The 16,956-nt window shown below is 43.6% G+C and overlaps 1 protein-coding gene across 3 annotated transcripts in view; it reads left to right on the forward strand.

The window, feature by feature from the left end:
• Positions 1-16,956, forward strand: part of Drc8 (dynein regulatory complex subunit 8) — a 110,989-nt gene that overhangs the window by 74,830 nt on the left and 19,203 nt on the right. Inside the window, exons 4-7 of one of the 3 annotated variants that reach the window (XM_075989281.1) lie at positions 1,901-1,980; positions 2,707-2,749; positions 2,842-2,908; positions 5,287-5,396. In XM_075989281.1, coding sequence (XP_075845396.1) covers positions 1,901-1,980; positions 2,707-2,749; positions 2,842-2,908; positions 5,287-5,378 — 282 coding nt within the window. In that variant the 3' untranslated portion in view covers positions 5,379-5,396. Of the gene's footprint in view, positions 1-1,900; positions 1,981-2,706; positions 2,750-2,841; positions 2,909-5,286; positions 5,397-9,596; positions 9,730-16,956 lie in introns of those variants that run through there. The other 2 variants (XM_075989280.1, XM_075989282.1) reach the window with 2 other exon arrangements.

Genomic DNA, 16,956 nt, shown 5'->3' on the forward strand with positions numbered 1-16,956 from the left:
CAGAAGAAGCTGCAGAAATTGTTCACATACCAATGGGTACAGAAATTCTAAAACATGATGTACCTAGATGGGTTTAATTTTCTCTGATAATGGAGTCTGAAGACTCTACTCACACTAGGTATGAATCTCATATGAACATTAAAAATAGTTGTCATTTGAATGACAGTATATTCTACTTAATAGCCACCTATAGATTTATCTTTTGTTGAAACAATAAATCTCTTAAAAACTCATCTGTTGAATTGAGATCTATGAGCCTTTTAATAGGATTTTTGAAAGAGAGTGCAGAATTTATAGCTCCATATACATTGCCTGACATGGAAGTTAAGGTCAGTAGAGATCTGTTCAGTCAGTCTATGGCTAGCTGAACTATGACTAGTTGAAACCAGAGGCAAAAAGACCCGTTTCATTCTTGTAGTGCTAGGCACCAAAAGTTCTTATTTTGAGAATCTTAACTTAGGGTAGCAGAACAGAGTTCTGTTACTCAGGAAGTATTTCATAAGTCCAAGGCTGATTTGAGATCTTGACTGGCCATAGCCTGATCTCATTCAGTATTCTTCGTTTCAAGGGAAGACAATGAATTTGTGCAAGTCAGAATCTGGGAGTCATCTCAGATGCCTGCTCTTTGTTATCTGTAATGGGTGAATGCAGTCACTCTGTCAAGTCTTCTTAAAGGTGTCCTGTCACACACCCACTCTCTTCATGGCCACCATTCCAGTAGGCACCATCATCCTTTGTCTGAAGAAGCCACCTTACCCACAGTAGAGTGACCTGTCACACACGCACCTATGAGACCAATTTGGTTTCACACTCTTCTCAGGATAACAGACATCATCCTGTGGATGGTAAGGTCTCTCTTCAGCCTCACCTTGAAGCACTGCCTATTGACAGAGGTTTTCTGTCCCACCAGGTCCCACATCCATTTAGTCCCAAATAAACACACAGAGGTCTACATTAATTATAAACTGATTGGCCTATTAGCCCAGGCTTCTTATTCCAATTCTTATAACTTATATTAGCCCATAATTCTTATCTGTGTTAGCCATGTGGTTTGGTACCTTTTTTGGCGAGGCAATCACATCTTGCTTCCTCTGTGTCTGGATGACGACTGCAGACTGAATCTTTGCTCTTCCCAGGATTCTCCTGTTCTCCTTGCCCTGCCTCTACTTCCTGCCTGGTTGCCCCACCTATACTTCCTGCCTGGCCAATCAGTGTTTATTTAAAATAGTGATGGGGTACAGACTATTGTCCCTCAGCAACTGCCCTTGTTGGGATCTGTGCTCAAGCCTCACAGCCACTTTTTACCCTTGAGAAACCAGCCCAAACACTACTATTTGCCAGTGACTTCCCTGATGCCCTGATCAGAGACATTTCCTGTGCTCTCTGCTCCCCCTTAGATCCGCACTCCTTTACTTATGGTGTTCGCATAGGTCTAGAACTAGACATTCAAGTCAGGCATGGTGGTTCATGTCAGACATACCACCATATGGGAGGCTGAGGCAGGAGGATCATTGCAAGTTTGAGGTTACCCTATATAGTAAAAACAAGTTGAATATGTGGTATTGTGTGTGTGTGTGTGTGTGTACATGCCAGAGGTTAACTTTGAGTGACAATCCACTGTGATGCAACTACACACGTACCTTTTGATGTGAGGGCTATGAGTTGAGTTTAGGTCCTCATGATTTCCCGGCAAGCACCATTTTGACAGCTGTCTCCCCAACTACCAGTGTTGCTGTATTTTGAATTATATGTGTCTCTCCTACAGAAAACAAGCGCCACAAGCTGCATTTATGCCCATATTCTCATCATCAAGTTCCAATACTGGGTTCAGTGTTTGAAAAAAGAATTAGTTGTTCAATATATTTGTTGAATGAATAAATGAGTGTTTTTAATTGTTTAGGTAGAGGAAGAGGAACCAACTGGATACATTCGATATGAAAAATTTCTTCCAGTGATGACCAGAGTACTTCTCGAAAGAAAGTAAGGAAGCAAATCCTTTTTTTTTTTATTTTAAGGCACGATAACTAGAATTACTCCAATTACAAAACATTTAACTTTCCCAGCTGTGATGCTTTATGCCTATAATTCCAGCACTTGAGGCTGAGGCAGGAGAATTGCCACAGATTTGAGGCTAGCCTTAGTTGCATAGTTTCAGGCCATCCTGAGCTACAGAATTTTTCCTTAAAACAAAACCAAACCACTTGACTTTTTATGTTTTATTTACCTAGTCTATATCTTAGGCTGGTTCCCTCTAGCCTTCCAGTGTGCTTCAGGCTGTGCTTACAAATACCAGCCAGGCTAGTATTTATTAATCTAAGCAAGGTGCAATGAAAAGGCAAAGGAGCTACAGAAAAGAACAACATTGTAGTTATATTTAATTGTGAATTATCATTTTAATAATTTTAAAATAAAAATTAACACTAGTTACTTACAGCATTAACATTCCACAGTTGATTGATTATAGATGTTTTGGTCCTAGATAAATTTATTTTCATATCAATGAGAAATGCTAATAGGTAATACCAAAAATTCCTGTGGGGTAGGTACTATTGATATTCATATTCAGAAACCCAAAGAAATTTTATCCAGGGAAGTACCATTAGCCTAGTATATTAGTGGCTTTTATGTTGTTTAATGCAGTCATTTCTCATGTAGAGACTGAGATAAATATGCTGACATTAAGTCTCTTTATTGTAAAAATTTCAGATACAGACCAATTGCTGAAGATGTCCTTCTCAGAGCTTTTGAGGTGGGTAAGCTCCAGATTATTCATGTACATGTGAAAAATTAACTCATCATATAGAATTTATTCAACAAAGAAAATCTACCTGCTTTCCGCAGGTTTTGGATCCAGCTAAACGAGGAATTCTGACTAAGGAAGAGCTGATCAAGTACATGACTGAGGAAGGTCAGAGGGCTTTATTTCTTTTAAGAGTAATTTGTGTAAAGATTTAGGCTTAAAGATGCTTATTTTATTTTCTTAAAAAGTGTGTGTGTGTGTGTGTGTGTGTGAATGCAAGACCCATAGAGGTCAGAAGCATCGTGTCTCCTGGATCTGGAGTTACAGGGGCTGGCCAGCCACCTGACATGGGTACCAGGAACTGAACTCAGGTTCTCTGCAAGAACAGTACATGGTCTTAACCGCTAAGCCATCGCTCCAGTGCCAATTAATGTTTTAAACAATTATGCAAGAGTTATAAGAGATGATACTTTAAAAGCAATTGTTTGGTTGGGTACTTACTTATTATTCCTATTATTTTGGTTTGGTTTGGTATTTGATTTTGTGTAATAGAAGTGTAATGATTACTTATGTAAATTGTTTTTACTTTAGTCACTTAAAATATTTCCTGAATAAAAAACTTACCACTTAAATAACATGAACTGTCAATCATAAGCCAGTGCCTTTTTAGACAGAAGATTTGAATTATAATATATAAAAAATTCTTTTAGAAGACCTTCTTAGGGGGTAAAGTTGCAAACAATATAGCCTAAATTGAATGTGAATTCACACAAAACTATATTTTTTATGATAATGGGACTTCCTCCCACAAATACCTATATATTTCCTTCAAATGTTCTCTTTTTATGTCAGTATATACATGTGTTTTCCCTGAAAGCAGCTTGGTGGACAAGTCATTAATGCTGTTGTCACACACACACACACACACACACACACACACACACACACTGTACTAAGGGAGGCGTTCTGCTTCCTCTGCTCAGCTCCCAGATGCGCAGGCCAAGTCCTGAGTGAGGCAGCAGTCCATACATCAGTTGAGGCCATGGGCATGGGTATCATTTTGAGCAAGGAGAACAGTGTTGGAGGCTCTGTGCACACCTGGTTTGGCCATTTTTGACTCAGTTCATCATCGGGAAACAGGAAGTGAGAGAAGGAATATGTGAAAGTCATAGCTGCCACCCAGGATCACTTACCATGTTAAAATCACCTGAGTGGCTAACTTTAATAATTAACCAAGGATGAAAGGAAGTAAACCCTAAAGTATATTAGGCCACATGAAATTAATAAAAACTGCCAAAGAAATTCAGCAACTCCTACTGTGTGCCCCTTGTTTGTTTATTGATAAAACACAGTGGGTGGATACTGGAATCTGATCCCTTTCTTGAGCATAGTATAGTCTTACTGGGGAAGCAAAGCTAACTTGTGAACTAGATCCATGAGAGACATTAGAAACATAACCATCAGAGGATCAATGCAAGCTGAAACTAGCCTGGAAAGCCGGGCCTGGGAAGGAAGACAGAGAAAATAACTTCCTTGAGAAGTAGATCTATTTGTTTGCTTCTGTTTTGAGACAGGGTTGTGCTCTGTAACCCAGGTGAATCTGGTGTTTACTATCCCAGGGTGGCATTAAATTCAAGGCAATTCTCCTGCTTCAGCCTCCCAGATGGGATTACAGATGGGAGCCAGCTTACTTTGCTTTGAAGATAGTGTGAGCCATTGATGGCAGATATAGTAAGATTGAATGAAGACTGATGAAGGTGGCTTGTGGGAAATGGATAAAGCAATAGGAATGAAATCTGGAAGACAAGCATCCAGGCACACGGAAGAAGGTGAGCTCAGCCAGCCTGCAAGTCTTGTTGACGAGCAACAGGGAAGGAATGGAGGGGATTGGTGCTACTGTGGAGGCCTGCTCTTGAGTTCAGGTCATCCCCTGGGCGGTGGAGAGTTGGACTAAGTCACCCAGTGCAGCAGTACTGTTGGAAAGTGATTCTGGTGCTGGTCGGTTTGTAAGCGAGTAAGAAAGGTTCAGCCAGCAAGATAAGCTGTGGGGCTCCTTCAGCATCCTCAGGGTTCCTAACACAGGCCTGGCCTGGCACAGGGACTAGAGAAAGGGGATCAATGCAGTAGGACTCTATCATGGGACCCTGGGCCATAGTGACTAACAAGAGGGCAGGGGACAAAAATGCTATCAGCTGAAACAGTGAAGTCAGGCACTGGCTGTGTTGTGTGTAGGGATAACAGAGCCATGTGGGTCACAGGAGTCTGGTTTATCAGAATTTCCAGGAAGGCATATTTACAGAATTCTTGGACTTCCAGGGCAACTGTTGGATATCCTAATAGACAGAGCCTGCACCAGTTCTTTTCAGAAAATAATAGAAATAGAAATATTCAATTTCTTCCATGCTGTATGATCTGTACATATAAGATGAACCATGTTATCTTAATGTATCATTAGTATTGGGTGTAATGTGACCTTCCTCTAGATGTGGCTGCAGCTGCCTAATTCAGTAAAATGGTTGCTTAAGAAGTGTTTTTTTTTTTTTAAGAGACAAGGTTTCTCTGTGAATCACTCACTGTTTGTCATGGAACTCACTCTGCAGACCTTGAACTCAGAGATTTGCCTGCCTCTGCCTTCTGAGTGCTGGGATTAAAGGTGTGTGCCACCGGGGATGGCTAATAAGTGATATTTTGATTCTCAAAATTCCAAATTGTTTTTAAGCATATTCAAGCTTTGTGACTATAAAGGTATTTCCACAATCTTTTCATAGTATCCATAGAGCAGCCAACACATCTTTAAGTTTGAGAATGTACATTCTAAATGCCCAGGGGATTGTTAGATAGACACGGCAAACCGTGTGTGTTCAGGGTGTACATTACATCAGATGGTGTTTAGCATCAGGGAGGATCTCCAATCTTTTAAAAACAAATACATGTTGCTATGTGTCAGATGTTTGTGGAAGTGCTTTTTGAATAATAACATATTTGATCTTTATGCCAAGCCCATGATAATATCATCTGTATTGTGTAGACTGGGAAGAGAGGTTAAGCAACCTGCCCAAGATCATAAAGCTAGTAAGAGGGCCAGAACTTGAATCTGTGAGGCTTGTCCTTCAAGCTTCTGATTTTTAGTGTTGATCAATTTTCCTGCTATATTAAATCAAATACTGTACAGCTCTTTCCTTGCCCAGTGTGGCAGGCAGACTACTGTGAGCAAGACTTACTCTAAGCAGTGCAGTGGAGTGCTTTGACCAAGGTTGGTAATCTGGCCTTCTGGCCTTCAGACTCAATCCCCACTCACTTGCAGGGCAGGCTGCATTGCTTATGTGCTGTAAATGGACCTGGTTGTTTATAGTGGTATATTATTTGTGTTTTAATAAGTAAAAGCTACAGGCCAGGGTGTGGTGGCACACACCTTTAATCCCAGGACTCAGGAGACAGAGGCTGTTGGATCTCTGTGAGTTCAAGGTCACCCTGAGCTACACAAGATTGAGTCTGTTTAAATGAGAAACAGAGCTCACACAAAGGGATCGCACTTGGGATCGCACACCTTTGACCCCAGCACTAGGGAGGTGGAGACAGGAGTGAAATGGCTGGTGGAGAGAGGGATATAAGGTGATATAAAGTGGGAGGAGACAGCAACTCAGTGGAGTGTGAAATCTGAGGATTCACAGTCTGAAGATTTGGTAGAGGTAAAAGGTCTCTCTAGTGGCTTGACTGCTTTGCTTTTCTGATCTTTAGGTTGAACCCTAACATCTGTCTCTGGGTTTTTACTGTTCATGCCCTAGTAGTTCTCCCCTCTTGTGAGGTGTTGGTTAACTTAGTACACGTGAGACACTTGAATCAGTGCCATTCTTACAGCGGTGGTCAGTGAGCAAGGAAAGGTACAAAATGTACAGTTTGAAGAGAAGTAGAATGGAGTTTAATTTCTGTGTTCAAGGAGATAAACAGATTAATAAGTGGAATAAAGGTGACCTCAGGTAAGAGAGGTAAGCTCAGGGGAAGATCCCACTCTGCTAAATTTCCAATTTATGAAAAGCAATTAAGGTTAAAGCTGGGTGTGGTGGGTGGTACATGCCTTTAAACCCAGCACTGGGAAGGCAGAGACTGGTGGATCACTGAGTTTGAGGCCAGCTTGATCTAAAATCAAGTTCCAGGACAGCCAAACTTAATCAGTGAAGGAAACCATGGAAAACAGAAAGTTGGTAAAGATGTAATTGAACAAGGGGCCATGTTCCAGCTGCAGAAAGCAGCAGAACTTGGCAGCTTTGGCCATCTGGTTCTGGAATTAAAGAGAGAAGAAAGGGGCTATGGACTTTGGCAACTAAGGAAAGCCACCGAGGCCAGGCATGTGTCCGTGGGGTCCCTTAATGGAGGTCTAGAGAGGCCACTGAGTGAAGCTATGAGGTTGAAACCTGAATTACCTTGGAGACCCCAAGATGTTGGAGATGCCAGAGCCATGGGATACCTGCCAAGGAGAGCTAACAGGGAGTAGAACCAGCCCAAGAGAGAAGTGTGTTGTAGTCAACAAAGATGAGAGGAGCTAGAGGCGAAGAGAAATGTAACATCAAACACGGAGATGCAGAGTTTGGAGTGTGCCCAGCTGGTTTTTGGTCTTGCTTTGGTCCAGTGTTTTCTTACTATGCTCCTTTCCCTATGTTTTGGAACGGTATTGTATATCCTGTGCCTTATGTCTTGGAAGTATGTGGTCTGTTTTTTTACTTTGATTTTATAGAGTATTACAATTAAGAGATTGCATGAATCTCAGAAGAGACTTTGAACTTTAAAACATTGTTGAGACTATGATAGACTATGTGGATTTTTGAAGTTGGACTAAATGCATCTTGCATTTTGATATCATTATAAACTTATGAGGGTCAGGGAGTGGAATGTGGAAGTTTGAATGTAATTGGCCCTCATAAGCACATAGGAAGTGGTGCTATCAGGAGGTGTGGCTTGTTGGAGTAGGTATGACCTTGTTGGAGAGAGTTTGTCACTGTGGGGATGGGCTTTGAGGTCTCATATACGCTCAAGCCATACCCAGTCTCAGTTCTCAGTTCACTTCCCGTTGCCTGTGGATCAAAGATGTAGAATTCTCGGCTCCTTCTCAGCATCATGTCTGCCTGCATGCTGCCATGTCCCATCATGATGCTAATGGACTGAACCTTTGAACTGTAAGCCAACCCCAGTTTTCCTTTATAAGAGTTGCCATGGTCATGGTGTCTCTGCACAGCGGTAGAAACCTTAACTAAGACAGTAACCCTCAAACCTTGGTTTGCATAAGACTTTCCCATTAAAGGCCTAGCATGATGACTTGGATGCCCTGTATTTTTCTTTAGCATTGGGACATAGTCCTGTCTTTTTTTTTTTTGTTTTTTTTATTAATTATTTATTTATTAAAGATTTCTGTCTCTTCCCCGCCACCGCCTCCCAGTTCCCTCCCCCTCCCCCAATTAAGTCTCCCCCCAGCCCGAAAAGCAATCAGGGTTCCCTGTCCTGTGGGAAGTCCAAGGAACCCCCACCTCCATCCAGGTCTAGTAAGTTGAGCATCCAAACTGCCTAGGCTCCCACAAAGCCAGTGCGTGCAGTAGGATCAGAAACCCATTGCCATTGTTCTTGAGTTCTCAGTAGTCCTCATTGTCCGCTATGTTCAGAGAGTCCGGTTTTATCCCAGGCTTTTCCAGGGGCATTGAGCTGAACAGAGAATTCTCAACAGAAGAACTTCAAATGGCCAAAAGACACTTAAGGTCATGCTCAACTTCCTTAGCAATCAGGGAAATGCAAATCAAGACAACTTTAAGATACCATCTTACACCTGTCAGAATGGCTAAAATCAAAAACACCAATGATAGCCTTTGTTGGAGAGGTTGTGGAGAAAGGGGTACACTCATCCATTGCTGGTGGGAATGCAAACTTGTGCAACCACTTTGGAAGGCAGTATGGCGGTTTCTCAGGAAATTCGGGATCAACTTACCCCTGGACCCAGCAATACCACTCTTGGGAATATACCCAAGAGAGGCCTTATCATACAACAAAAGTATATGCTCTACAATGTTCATAGCAGCATTGTTTGTGATAGCCAGAACCTGGAAACAACCTAGATGCCCTTCAATGGAAGAATGGATGAAGAAAGTATGGAATTTATACATATTAGAGTACTACTCAGCAATAAAAAACAAGGACTTCATGAATTTTGCATACACATAGTTCTGTCTTAAATAGTCAGCTTTTTCTACATTCTTCTGGAGTTTGTGTCCTACCCTGGTGAAGCCAGTTTCTAAGATGGCTCTCAGTTGTTACCTGAGTCCAACTAAAGCTCACAGATTTTCTCTCCAACTTTTGATTTCATCTGACATCAATACTAGCCCAGACTCAAACAAGGGGGAGTTTTAGGATGATTGATGAGTGCTATTGATTAAGCCAGTGTGAGTGAGACAGACCTGATGTTGTAGTCAAGTGTCTGGTCTCTCTCTTCAGCAATAGCTAGTCATCTCTCCACAGTTTCACTAAACATAATAATTATATTCGCTTATAAAACTTTAACTTCAAGCAAATACTTTTGCATTTTCAATAATTTTAATTTACGTGAATAAACAACTTTGTTCATGATGTTTTATGTACTCCTGTTCTGACTGAAATGTGTATTCTATAGGTCCCAGCAGGGTAGTAAGTCTGCAGCCTTGCAGGGTGTATGGCAGCATGCCTTTTGAACTCCTGGGTTCTCATATGTTGGCTGTTCAGCTCCAGTGGAGAAAAGACTAGACACAGCTGGGGGCCTGTGGGCTCCATGGCAAGGAAGCTGACTAGTGGAAAGACAAAAACTCCTGACTATAAATGATGATCTTTCTTGTCTCTCCAGGTGAGCCTTTTTCTCAAGAGGAAATGGAAGAAATGTTATCTGCTGCAATTGATCCTGAATCAAATTCCATCAATTACAAGGACTACATAACAATGATGGTGATAGATGAAAATTAAATGCTCTAAAGACTTAATTTCTTTTCTCTTCTTTTAAGACAACTGTACACTAATTGAAAAGATAGTTTGAAAAATTGCTTGTTCTAATTAATTTCACATTTTGGATTGTAATTTTTATATTTAGTGCCTTGTGCCATAATTGTTTCAAGGTATTCTAGAGATGACCAATTTTAAAACATAAATTTGTTTAATATGACTAGATTCATGGAATGACAAGTTGATTATTTAAAAGGAATTATAAAATATTTTAGCCTTAAATGTATTATTGCTTATTTTCCACAACTAGGCCAATGTTACCTTGAAATTAATTAAACAAAAAATGAAGATTGATCCTAGCACCCTAAGATTGGCATAGAAGGAAAGCTCTTGTGGGGCAGAATGGTCCCAGCCTGGACATGGACGGCACTGTGGTGCTGGCTGCTTTTTAGAGCCGCGTAAACACTTGAGCAGGCTGAGTGTGGGGAGAGCGACTGGAGTAACCACTAATAATTGATTTCTTGTGAATGCCAATTACAAATCTCATTTGGGAGTCTAATAACTTTGTGTAAAATTGAAATTTGCTCATCCAGCATGTTGCCATTTATGGAATAGCTAAAGGAGGTGAGATAATTGAGTCCAGAGAAAGGAAGACTGAATGAGATCTGATAATGGCAATTCCTCTTTAGAATCCTCAGCTATTCAGAATATCTGTCATGGGAATATTGTCCTGAGGACTGAGTGTATCGAGCCTGTTGTTACCAGAATGTAGTACCTGAAATGGACTGACTCCATAAGAAAGAGGTTCATTTAGCTCACATTATAGATGGTCAAGGTCCAGGCAGCATTGTGCACCCCGAGCCAGGGCCACTCTTGCATGCATCTCGCCAAAGTGCAGCTAGCCAGACAGGAGCACATGGTTGAGCAAGCAGGAGAGAGAGGCTGGGAGGGAGTCAGCTTTGCGCGTTTACAATGGTCCTCTCACAAGACTTACTCTCTAGGCTGTGGAGATGGCTCAGTGGGTAAAAGCATTTGCTGAGTATCATTAGATAGCATGATGGAAGCTGGAGTTGGATGATGGAGAAATTCTAATGAATCAACGTCACATTTTAGGGAGGGAGACTTGCAAGTCAGTCAGCAGTCACATCAGGGGACTGAATATTGGACAAGAGAAGCAGGTGGCTAAGCCTGGTGGGCTGAGGGCGCTTTCTAGAGGACAGACTAGGACAGTAGCACATGACTTACAAACTTAATAGTTCTTAAGTTTGGAAAAACTGTCATTCTCTGAGTAGTTACTTCAGGACACAGAGCACATCAGCAGGAGGACAGCACATCAAAACCCCAGAGGTGTCATGAAACACAAGTTCTGGGAACTGAAAGTCTGGTTTATAGATATTTGGGACCTGATGAGAGATGACAGGGTTGGAGCAGGGAACCGTGTCCTAAGAGATAATGGGCTAATTGGGGTTCAGGTTTCAGTGTTTGAGTGTGGATTTTATTCTGCACATGCAGAGAAAGGAGTTTTGGAGTGGCAGATAGCCTGAGAAACAACTTGAATGCGGCGAGGAGACCAGCTGGCAGGCTGTTCGGTTGGCACGACTGATGGACTAGGGAAAGTCAAGCACAAAGCTGGGTTTCTGGCTTGAGCACTTGGTAAATAATGATACCAGGCATTCAGATCAGACACCCACGGAGCAGGCTGATGAGCCTGACTGTGGTCATCTCCGGCTTACGGAGCTTGTAGGACATAGAAAATCAATAGATAAATAAAGGAACATCTGCTAGAGACATGGGCTTCGGAGTTGTCAGCACACGGTGTCCAGAAGGAAAATACTATGATCAAGGGCAGAACTGGGGGAGATAGTAAGTTTGTGGGGGGCAGAAGAGGAGCCTGCAGAGCATGGGAAGAAGCCTGGTAGGAGGGAAAGCCAGAGGGAAGCCATGGGAGGAGAGCCAGATGTGGGGATGTGAAGTAATTGATGACTGAGAAACATCCTTCAGTTTCAGCACCAACACATTCACTGGAAACCTCACTTGGGGCAGACTTTCCAAGTGGCAGGTAGTAGAGTCTGGTGGCTTCAGGAGTAAACAGATGTGAGAAAGAGCCTGGAGGACAGGCTACCGGGCAGTATAGAGAGGAGAGAGGTGGAGGGAGGGGGTTTGGAAGATAGGAACTGTACATGTGTGCTTTGTGTATTTAAAGGGCTGAGACATGGCAGAGAACACGGGGCACTCGCAGGGTCCAGGATCCAGGCTACAACGGTCTTGACCTTGGTTATAGACGTGAATTAACGTCCTAGTCTCTTATAGTGGCCTCTAGCTTTACTGTCTTTTGTTATTGTTAAGATAGGGTCTTGCAGCCAGGTGATAATGGTGCATACCTTTAATCCCAGCACTCAGGAGGCAGAGGCTGTTGGATCTCTGTGAGTTCAAGACCAGCCTGATCTACAGAGTGAGTTCCAGGGCTACACAGAGAAACCCTGGAGGGAAAGGGGTCTCGCTGTGCTTACCACTTGTGACCTCTCTGCTTCTCCTCCCCAGTGCTAGGAATCCATCCCGAGCCTCTGCGTCTGGCTGTGCTATCTCTGAAGGAGAAGGAGGATGGTAGGGTTTAAGGCTAGAGGAGATGGTGCAGATCTGCAGTGTATTGTGGGAATGAGAGAGCTGGGGAATAGTCTACTAAAGAGTTTTCAAGAGACCCTGGAGGATTTGTTCAAATAACCCAAGCCCAGTAGCAAACTGTGGAAAGTGTTGAGTCACGGTGGGAAACGGAAGGACGGAAGATCAAAATTGGTGAGGAGTCAGAGAGAAGAGTGAAGCGATGGTCTGTAGGCTCAGGTGGGAGGGGACGCTGGCTAGGAGCAGGCTTGCACAGAGGATTGTAAGACTCCAAAGGGCACACACTGCTATGTGTGCTCAGATGGCTTGCCGTTCCTGGGAACAATGTGCTCTGCTTGCCGTTTGCCCTCATTCTATTGCTACAGGGCATGTCTCTATTCTATGCTATTACTAATTAATAATAGTAGACAGTGCTTATTCATCTCTAACTGTGTGCCAGGCACTGGCTAAGTGCTTTCCTTAAATATACTCATTTAACCCTCTTGATGACCCAATCAAATAGGTACCTTTATTCCAAGGGAGTGACAAAGAGGTTGCATAGCTGTATGGGACTGTATTGATCAGTCTTCATGGGTTATGCTGTGACGTCAAACCTTCACAACAAAAGTCATTTTTTGTTTAGTTTTGCACCAGCTGGGACTCTGCTCCTTGTGGCTTGTCTTCCTTCACTTCTTTCATAAGTGGGATGACTTTATGTCCCCATTTGCCCTGGGTGGACCCAGCCTGCATGTTCTTCATGAAAATGATGAAGATTACTCCTGGGGGTTGGGTAGATAGCTCAGTGGTAAGGGTGCTCGATGAACAAGCATGAGGACCTGGCTTCAGGCCCCAGCACCCACATGAAAGGCTGGGCACTTCTGGGTCCTCTGGCTTCCTGCGTGGCCCTGCCTGCCTGTGGAGAGCTAGCTATGTTCTCACACTTCTCGGCAGGCAAAGCTGCATGAGTCTGCGAGTCTGGGGACCACACTCTGATCCCACTGCGCCTGTGACTCACTTGGAGCTCTGCACCACACCCTGGAAGTCAGAGATCCCAGGCTGGGCCTTGTCGTCTTCGGGCACCAATGTTTGTTCACAAGCCGGTGCCTATGAGAGACAAAAGGATTGTCTGGGAAGGCAGGCTAACTGGGAATGTGACCCATTGTCAAGGACAGGCCTATTTCCTGTGGACCAGAATATGTTTGGCTCTTTCTCTCCTTTCTGTCTTTCTCTTTTCCTTTCCTTTCCTAACTTCCACAGAAGAAATCACCACTTATACAGACATTTCCTTGGAGGTCGCCATCACGCTACAGAGTAGCTGAAACAGCTCCAGGTTATCCACACTTACACTCAGCGGTCTCTAGTGTTTCTAAAAGCACTGCTGCCAGTCACTTGCTTCACAAGCCCCCTGGGGGATGGCTGGTTTTTAGAAAGTAACTGTGTAGCCAAGAATGATCATATAGCTCCTCTGGAGAATCTCTGGAGTTGTAGCCCCTAAATCTTCCTCTGTAATGGACGTTGGACTTGGGGGAGAGGCTTAGGCACACTTAAATGCCCACCGAACCTCTGCCCTGGGAAGTATCACATGGTGTGGAGACGGGATTTGGGGTTGGATGTTACCCTTACAGAGTGTGTAACTGGCACTGGTACTACTGAGCTTCTGCATCTTCACGTGGGAAGTGGAAAGAATTGCTGTATAGGGCTGGTGTGATGACGGATAGCATAAAGCTGTAATGGATGGAGACGGATGTTATTTATAGAAAACCAGCTAGGCAGGCAGGCAGGCAGGGGGTGGGGTGGAGATGGAGACCTGCCGCCTGGATACGGACAGCCAGAGTGTGGGAAAGTAGGGAGCTGAAAAAAAAACTTCATTTGTTAGGTGAGGGTGGTGCTGATGGAGAGATACCAAAAGGTTGGCTGTCATTGTACCATGAATGGTCAGCTGTGATGTTTATGTTAAGGACTTGAAAGTGGGGGGTTTAGGAGGCTCACCCTTCTTCCCTCCCTCCCTCCCTCCCTCCCTCCCTCCCTCCCTCCCTTCCTCCCATCTCTCCTTCCCTCCATTTTAGAATTGCTATCAATCACAGCACATTTATAGCAACATGAGTCATTCACCTGATCTGGTGAGAAAAGACATGCATTTGGGACTGTGGTTGGGGTGTAGCGCAGTTGTTTGAGTGCTTTCCTAGCATATAAAGTCCTGGACTCCACTGTCCCTAACACTGCATAAATCAGGCATGGAGGAACATGCTTCCAATCCCAGTTCTTGGGGTCAGGAATGCTTGAAAGTCAGAAGTTCGTGGACATCTTGGGCTATGTAGTGAGTTCTAGGCCAGCCTGAACCCAGCCTGATTCATGAGATCCTCCTAACTCAAGAGAAAAAAAAGCACATAAAATCAGGACGTTAAATGATTGGTCCAAATATCAAATCTATCATGTTGCTTGTTAGGTTTTCAACCAATCAGTAAGAAATCTTGAACTGATTTATTGCTATTTGGGAAATTTAAGTATGTGTTAAATATCATGTCACTATCATGTGATGTGGGATGTCCTTCTCTATATGTATTGTTTATTGGTTGATGAATAAAGCAGCTCTGGCCTATGGCAGGGCAGAATAAAGCCAACCGAGAAATCAAAGAGAGGTATTTAGAGAGAGTAGGTGGAGTCAGGGAGACGCCATGTAGCTGCCAAAGGAGAAGGACACGACGGAACCTTAGGAACCTTACTGGAACCACAACCTCATGGTGATATACAGGTTAATAGAAATGGGTAAATTTAAGATGTAAGCTAGCTAGAAATATGCTAGAATCATTGGCCAAACAGTGTTGTAATTAATATAGTTTCTATGTGATTATTCAGGTCTGGCTGGCTGGGAAACGAACAAGCAGTCTCCGCCTACAATCATGGAGTTTTACAGCATGCTGAAGTTTGTTTTTGTGTTCCGAGTGCTTAGGATTTAAATGTTTTGCTAGTTGTCATAGGTGTATTCCAGCTCTGGTTACCTGCTCAGGGCATGATCCTCACTTAGGGAAATCTGTCTCTGAGAGTCTTCTTGATCCACGACCTTTTCATTTCTTTAGCTCCTCAAATCCGACTATACCATTGCTGTTTAGCCTCGTGTCACGGCTGGCAAAGAGCTCGCAGGAGTAGATTTCTTAGCTCTGACCTGTACCCCGGGCCACACTCCCAGCACACAGCACCACTTTCTTGAAGCTACTTGTGCTTACCGTAGTGGTTTTGCCTGCCATTCAGAGAAAATGTCCACAAGAACTGATTCTGACGTGTGCGGTATATAAATGGAGTCCAGTGTTTTCTCTTGTGTCCCCTGCAGGTTGGCTCATGTCACTAGAAAGTGTAAACTAAGACTTTCTGGGGGAATGGGTCTCTGGAGAAGCAATGTGAAGTTTCAACAGCTCTGTAAATTAACACTTGGCCTTATCTCTTCCCAAATTTTTTCCCAAATGTGTGTATGTCTCTAATGTCCTCAGAATATCACTGTGGACCTGACAGGGTTTTTCTCAGACATGCAGAAAGCAAGGTGGCCTTGTAGAAGCAAATAGGGACCTGATGGAGGAGACAGGAGCAGAGAAAGGGCTGTGCACCAAGCTCCAAACTTGCAGTGGAGTAGGTGGGGCAGACTGGAGTCACGGGGCTTTGGAGGACAAAGCAACAGGGAGCAAGAGCGTATCAGTCATCATCTGGGTGGAGCTGCCTTTGCAGACTGCTGCTGCTGGCCCGTGCACCTGCTAAGGACAGCTTTGCTCCTCAGCATCCATCACAGATGATGGATCTCACCGCCCACAACCGTACTCAACTGAGGGAGGAATACTCTGGTAAGAAATCAGAGTCTTTGTGGAGAAGAGAAATAATAAACACAACTGCTTACTGCAATCTCAAACCACAATGTTATGTAATCTGCTAGTCATTAATACACTGTGTCTTTCCATGTTAATGTACACACACCTAGAATGTACTGTTTTGTTCTTCTTTGAGACAGAGTCTCCCTGTGTAACCCAGACTAGCCTGGGATTTACAATTCTCCTGCCTCAGCCTTCCGAAAGCGCAGATAATAAGTGTGCACACCATACCTAGTTGCCTCCCCTCCCTACTGCTTTCAACACTTAACCCTACCATTACTGGAGCTTTTTAAAGGCCCGTGGCATTGTACTAAAGCATCAAGTTGAATTGCTCCAGGAGACACCAAACTTGCACCTCACTGGCTCTTTCCTCAGACAAGGACCTCTCTGATCACTGGGAAATAGGATCCCACGAGGCATAATATTTTCAGCAGATTCTGAATTCATCGAGAGAGACATTTTCTTTCAGAACAGTTACTACCAGAAGGAATGCAGATGAGCCCCTCTGGCACAGAAATGTTGCAAAAGCTTATGCAAGGAAATAGGAAGTGCAGAAATGTGCATGCAGATGTGCAGCGAAGAAGGGTCCTGAAAGGCTGACAGCGGGAGGCCCGCTGGCCATCGCTCCATCAGCAGCGCTGCATGGAAGTCTCCTCATGGAATCCGTTTGCTCACTCACCGAACATTCGCTGAATTCCCACTGCATGGCAGATGCTGTGTTAGGCTCCAGAGACAGACAAGCCTCGTCTTTGAGAGACTGCAGACTTAGGGAGAGGCAGCAGGACAAAGACACCAAACAGCAGTTAGTTGTTCAGC

This window comes from Microtus pennsylvanicus, chromosome 10 (genome assembly GCF_037038515.1).
Source record: "Microtus pennsylvanicus isolate mMicPen1 chromosome 10, mMicPen1.hap1, whole genome shotgun sequence".
Lineage (NCBI taxonomy): Eukaryota > Metazoa > Chordata > Mammalia > Rodentia > Cricetidae > Microtus > Microtus pennsylvanicus.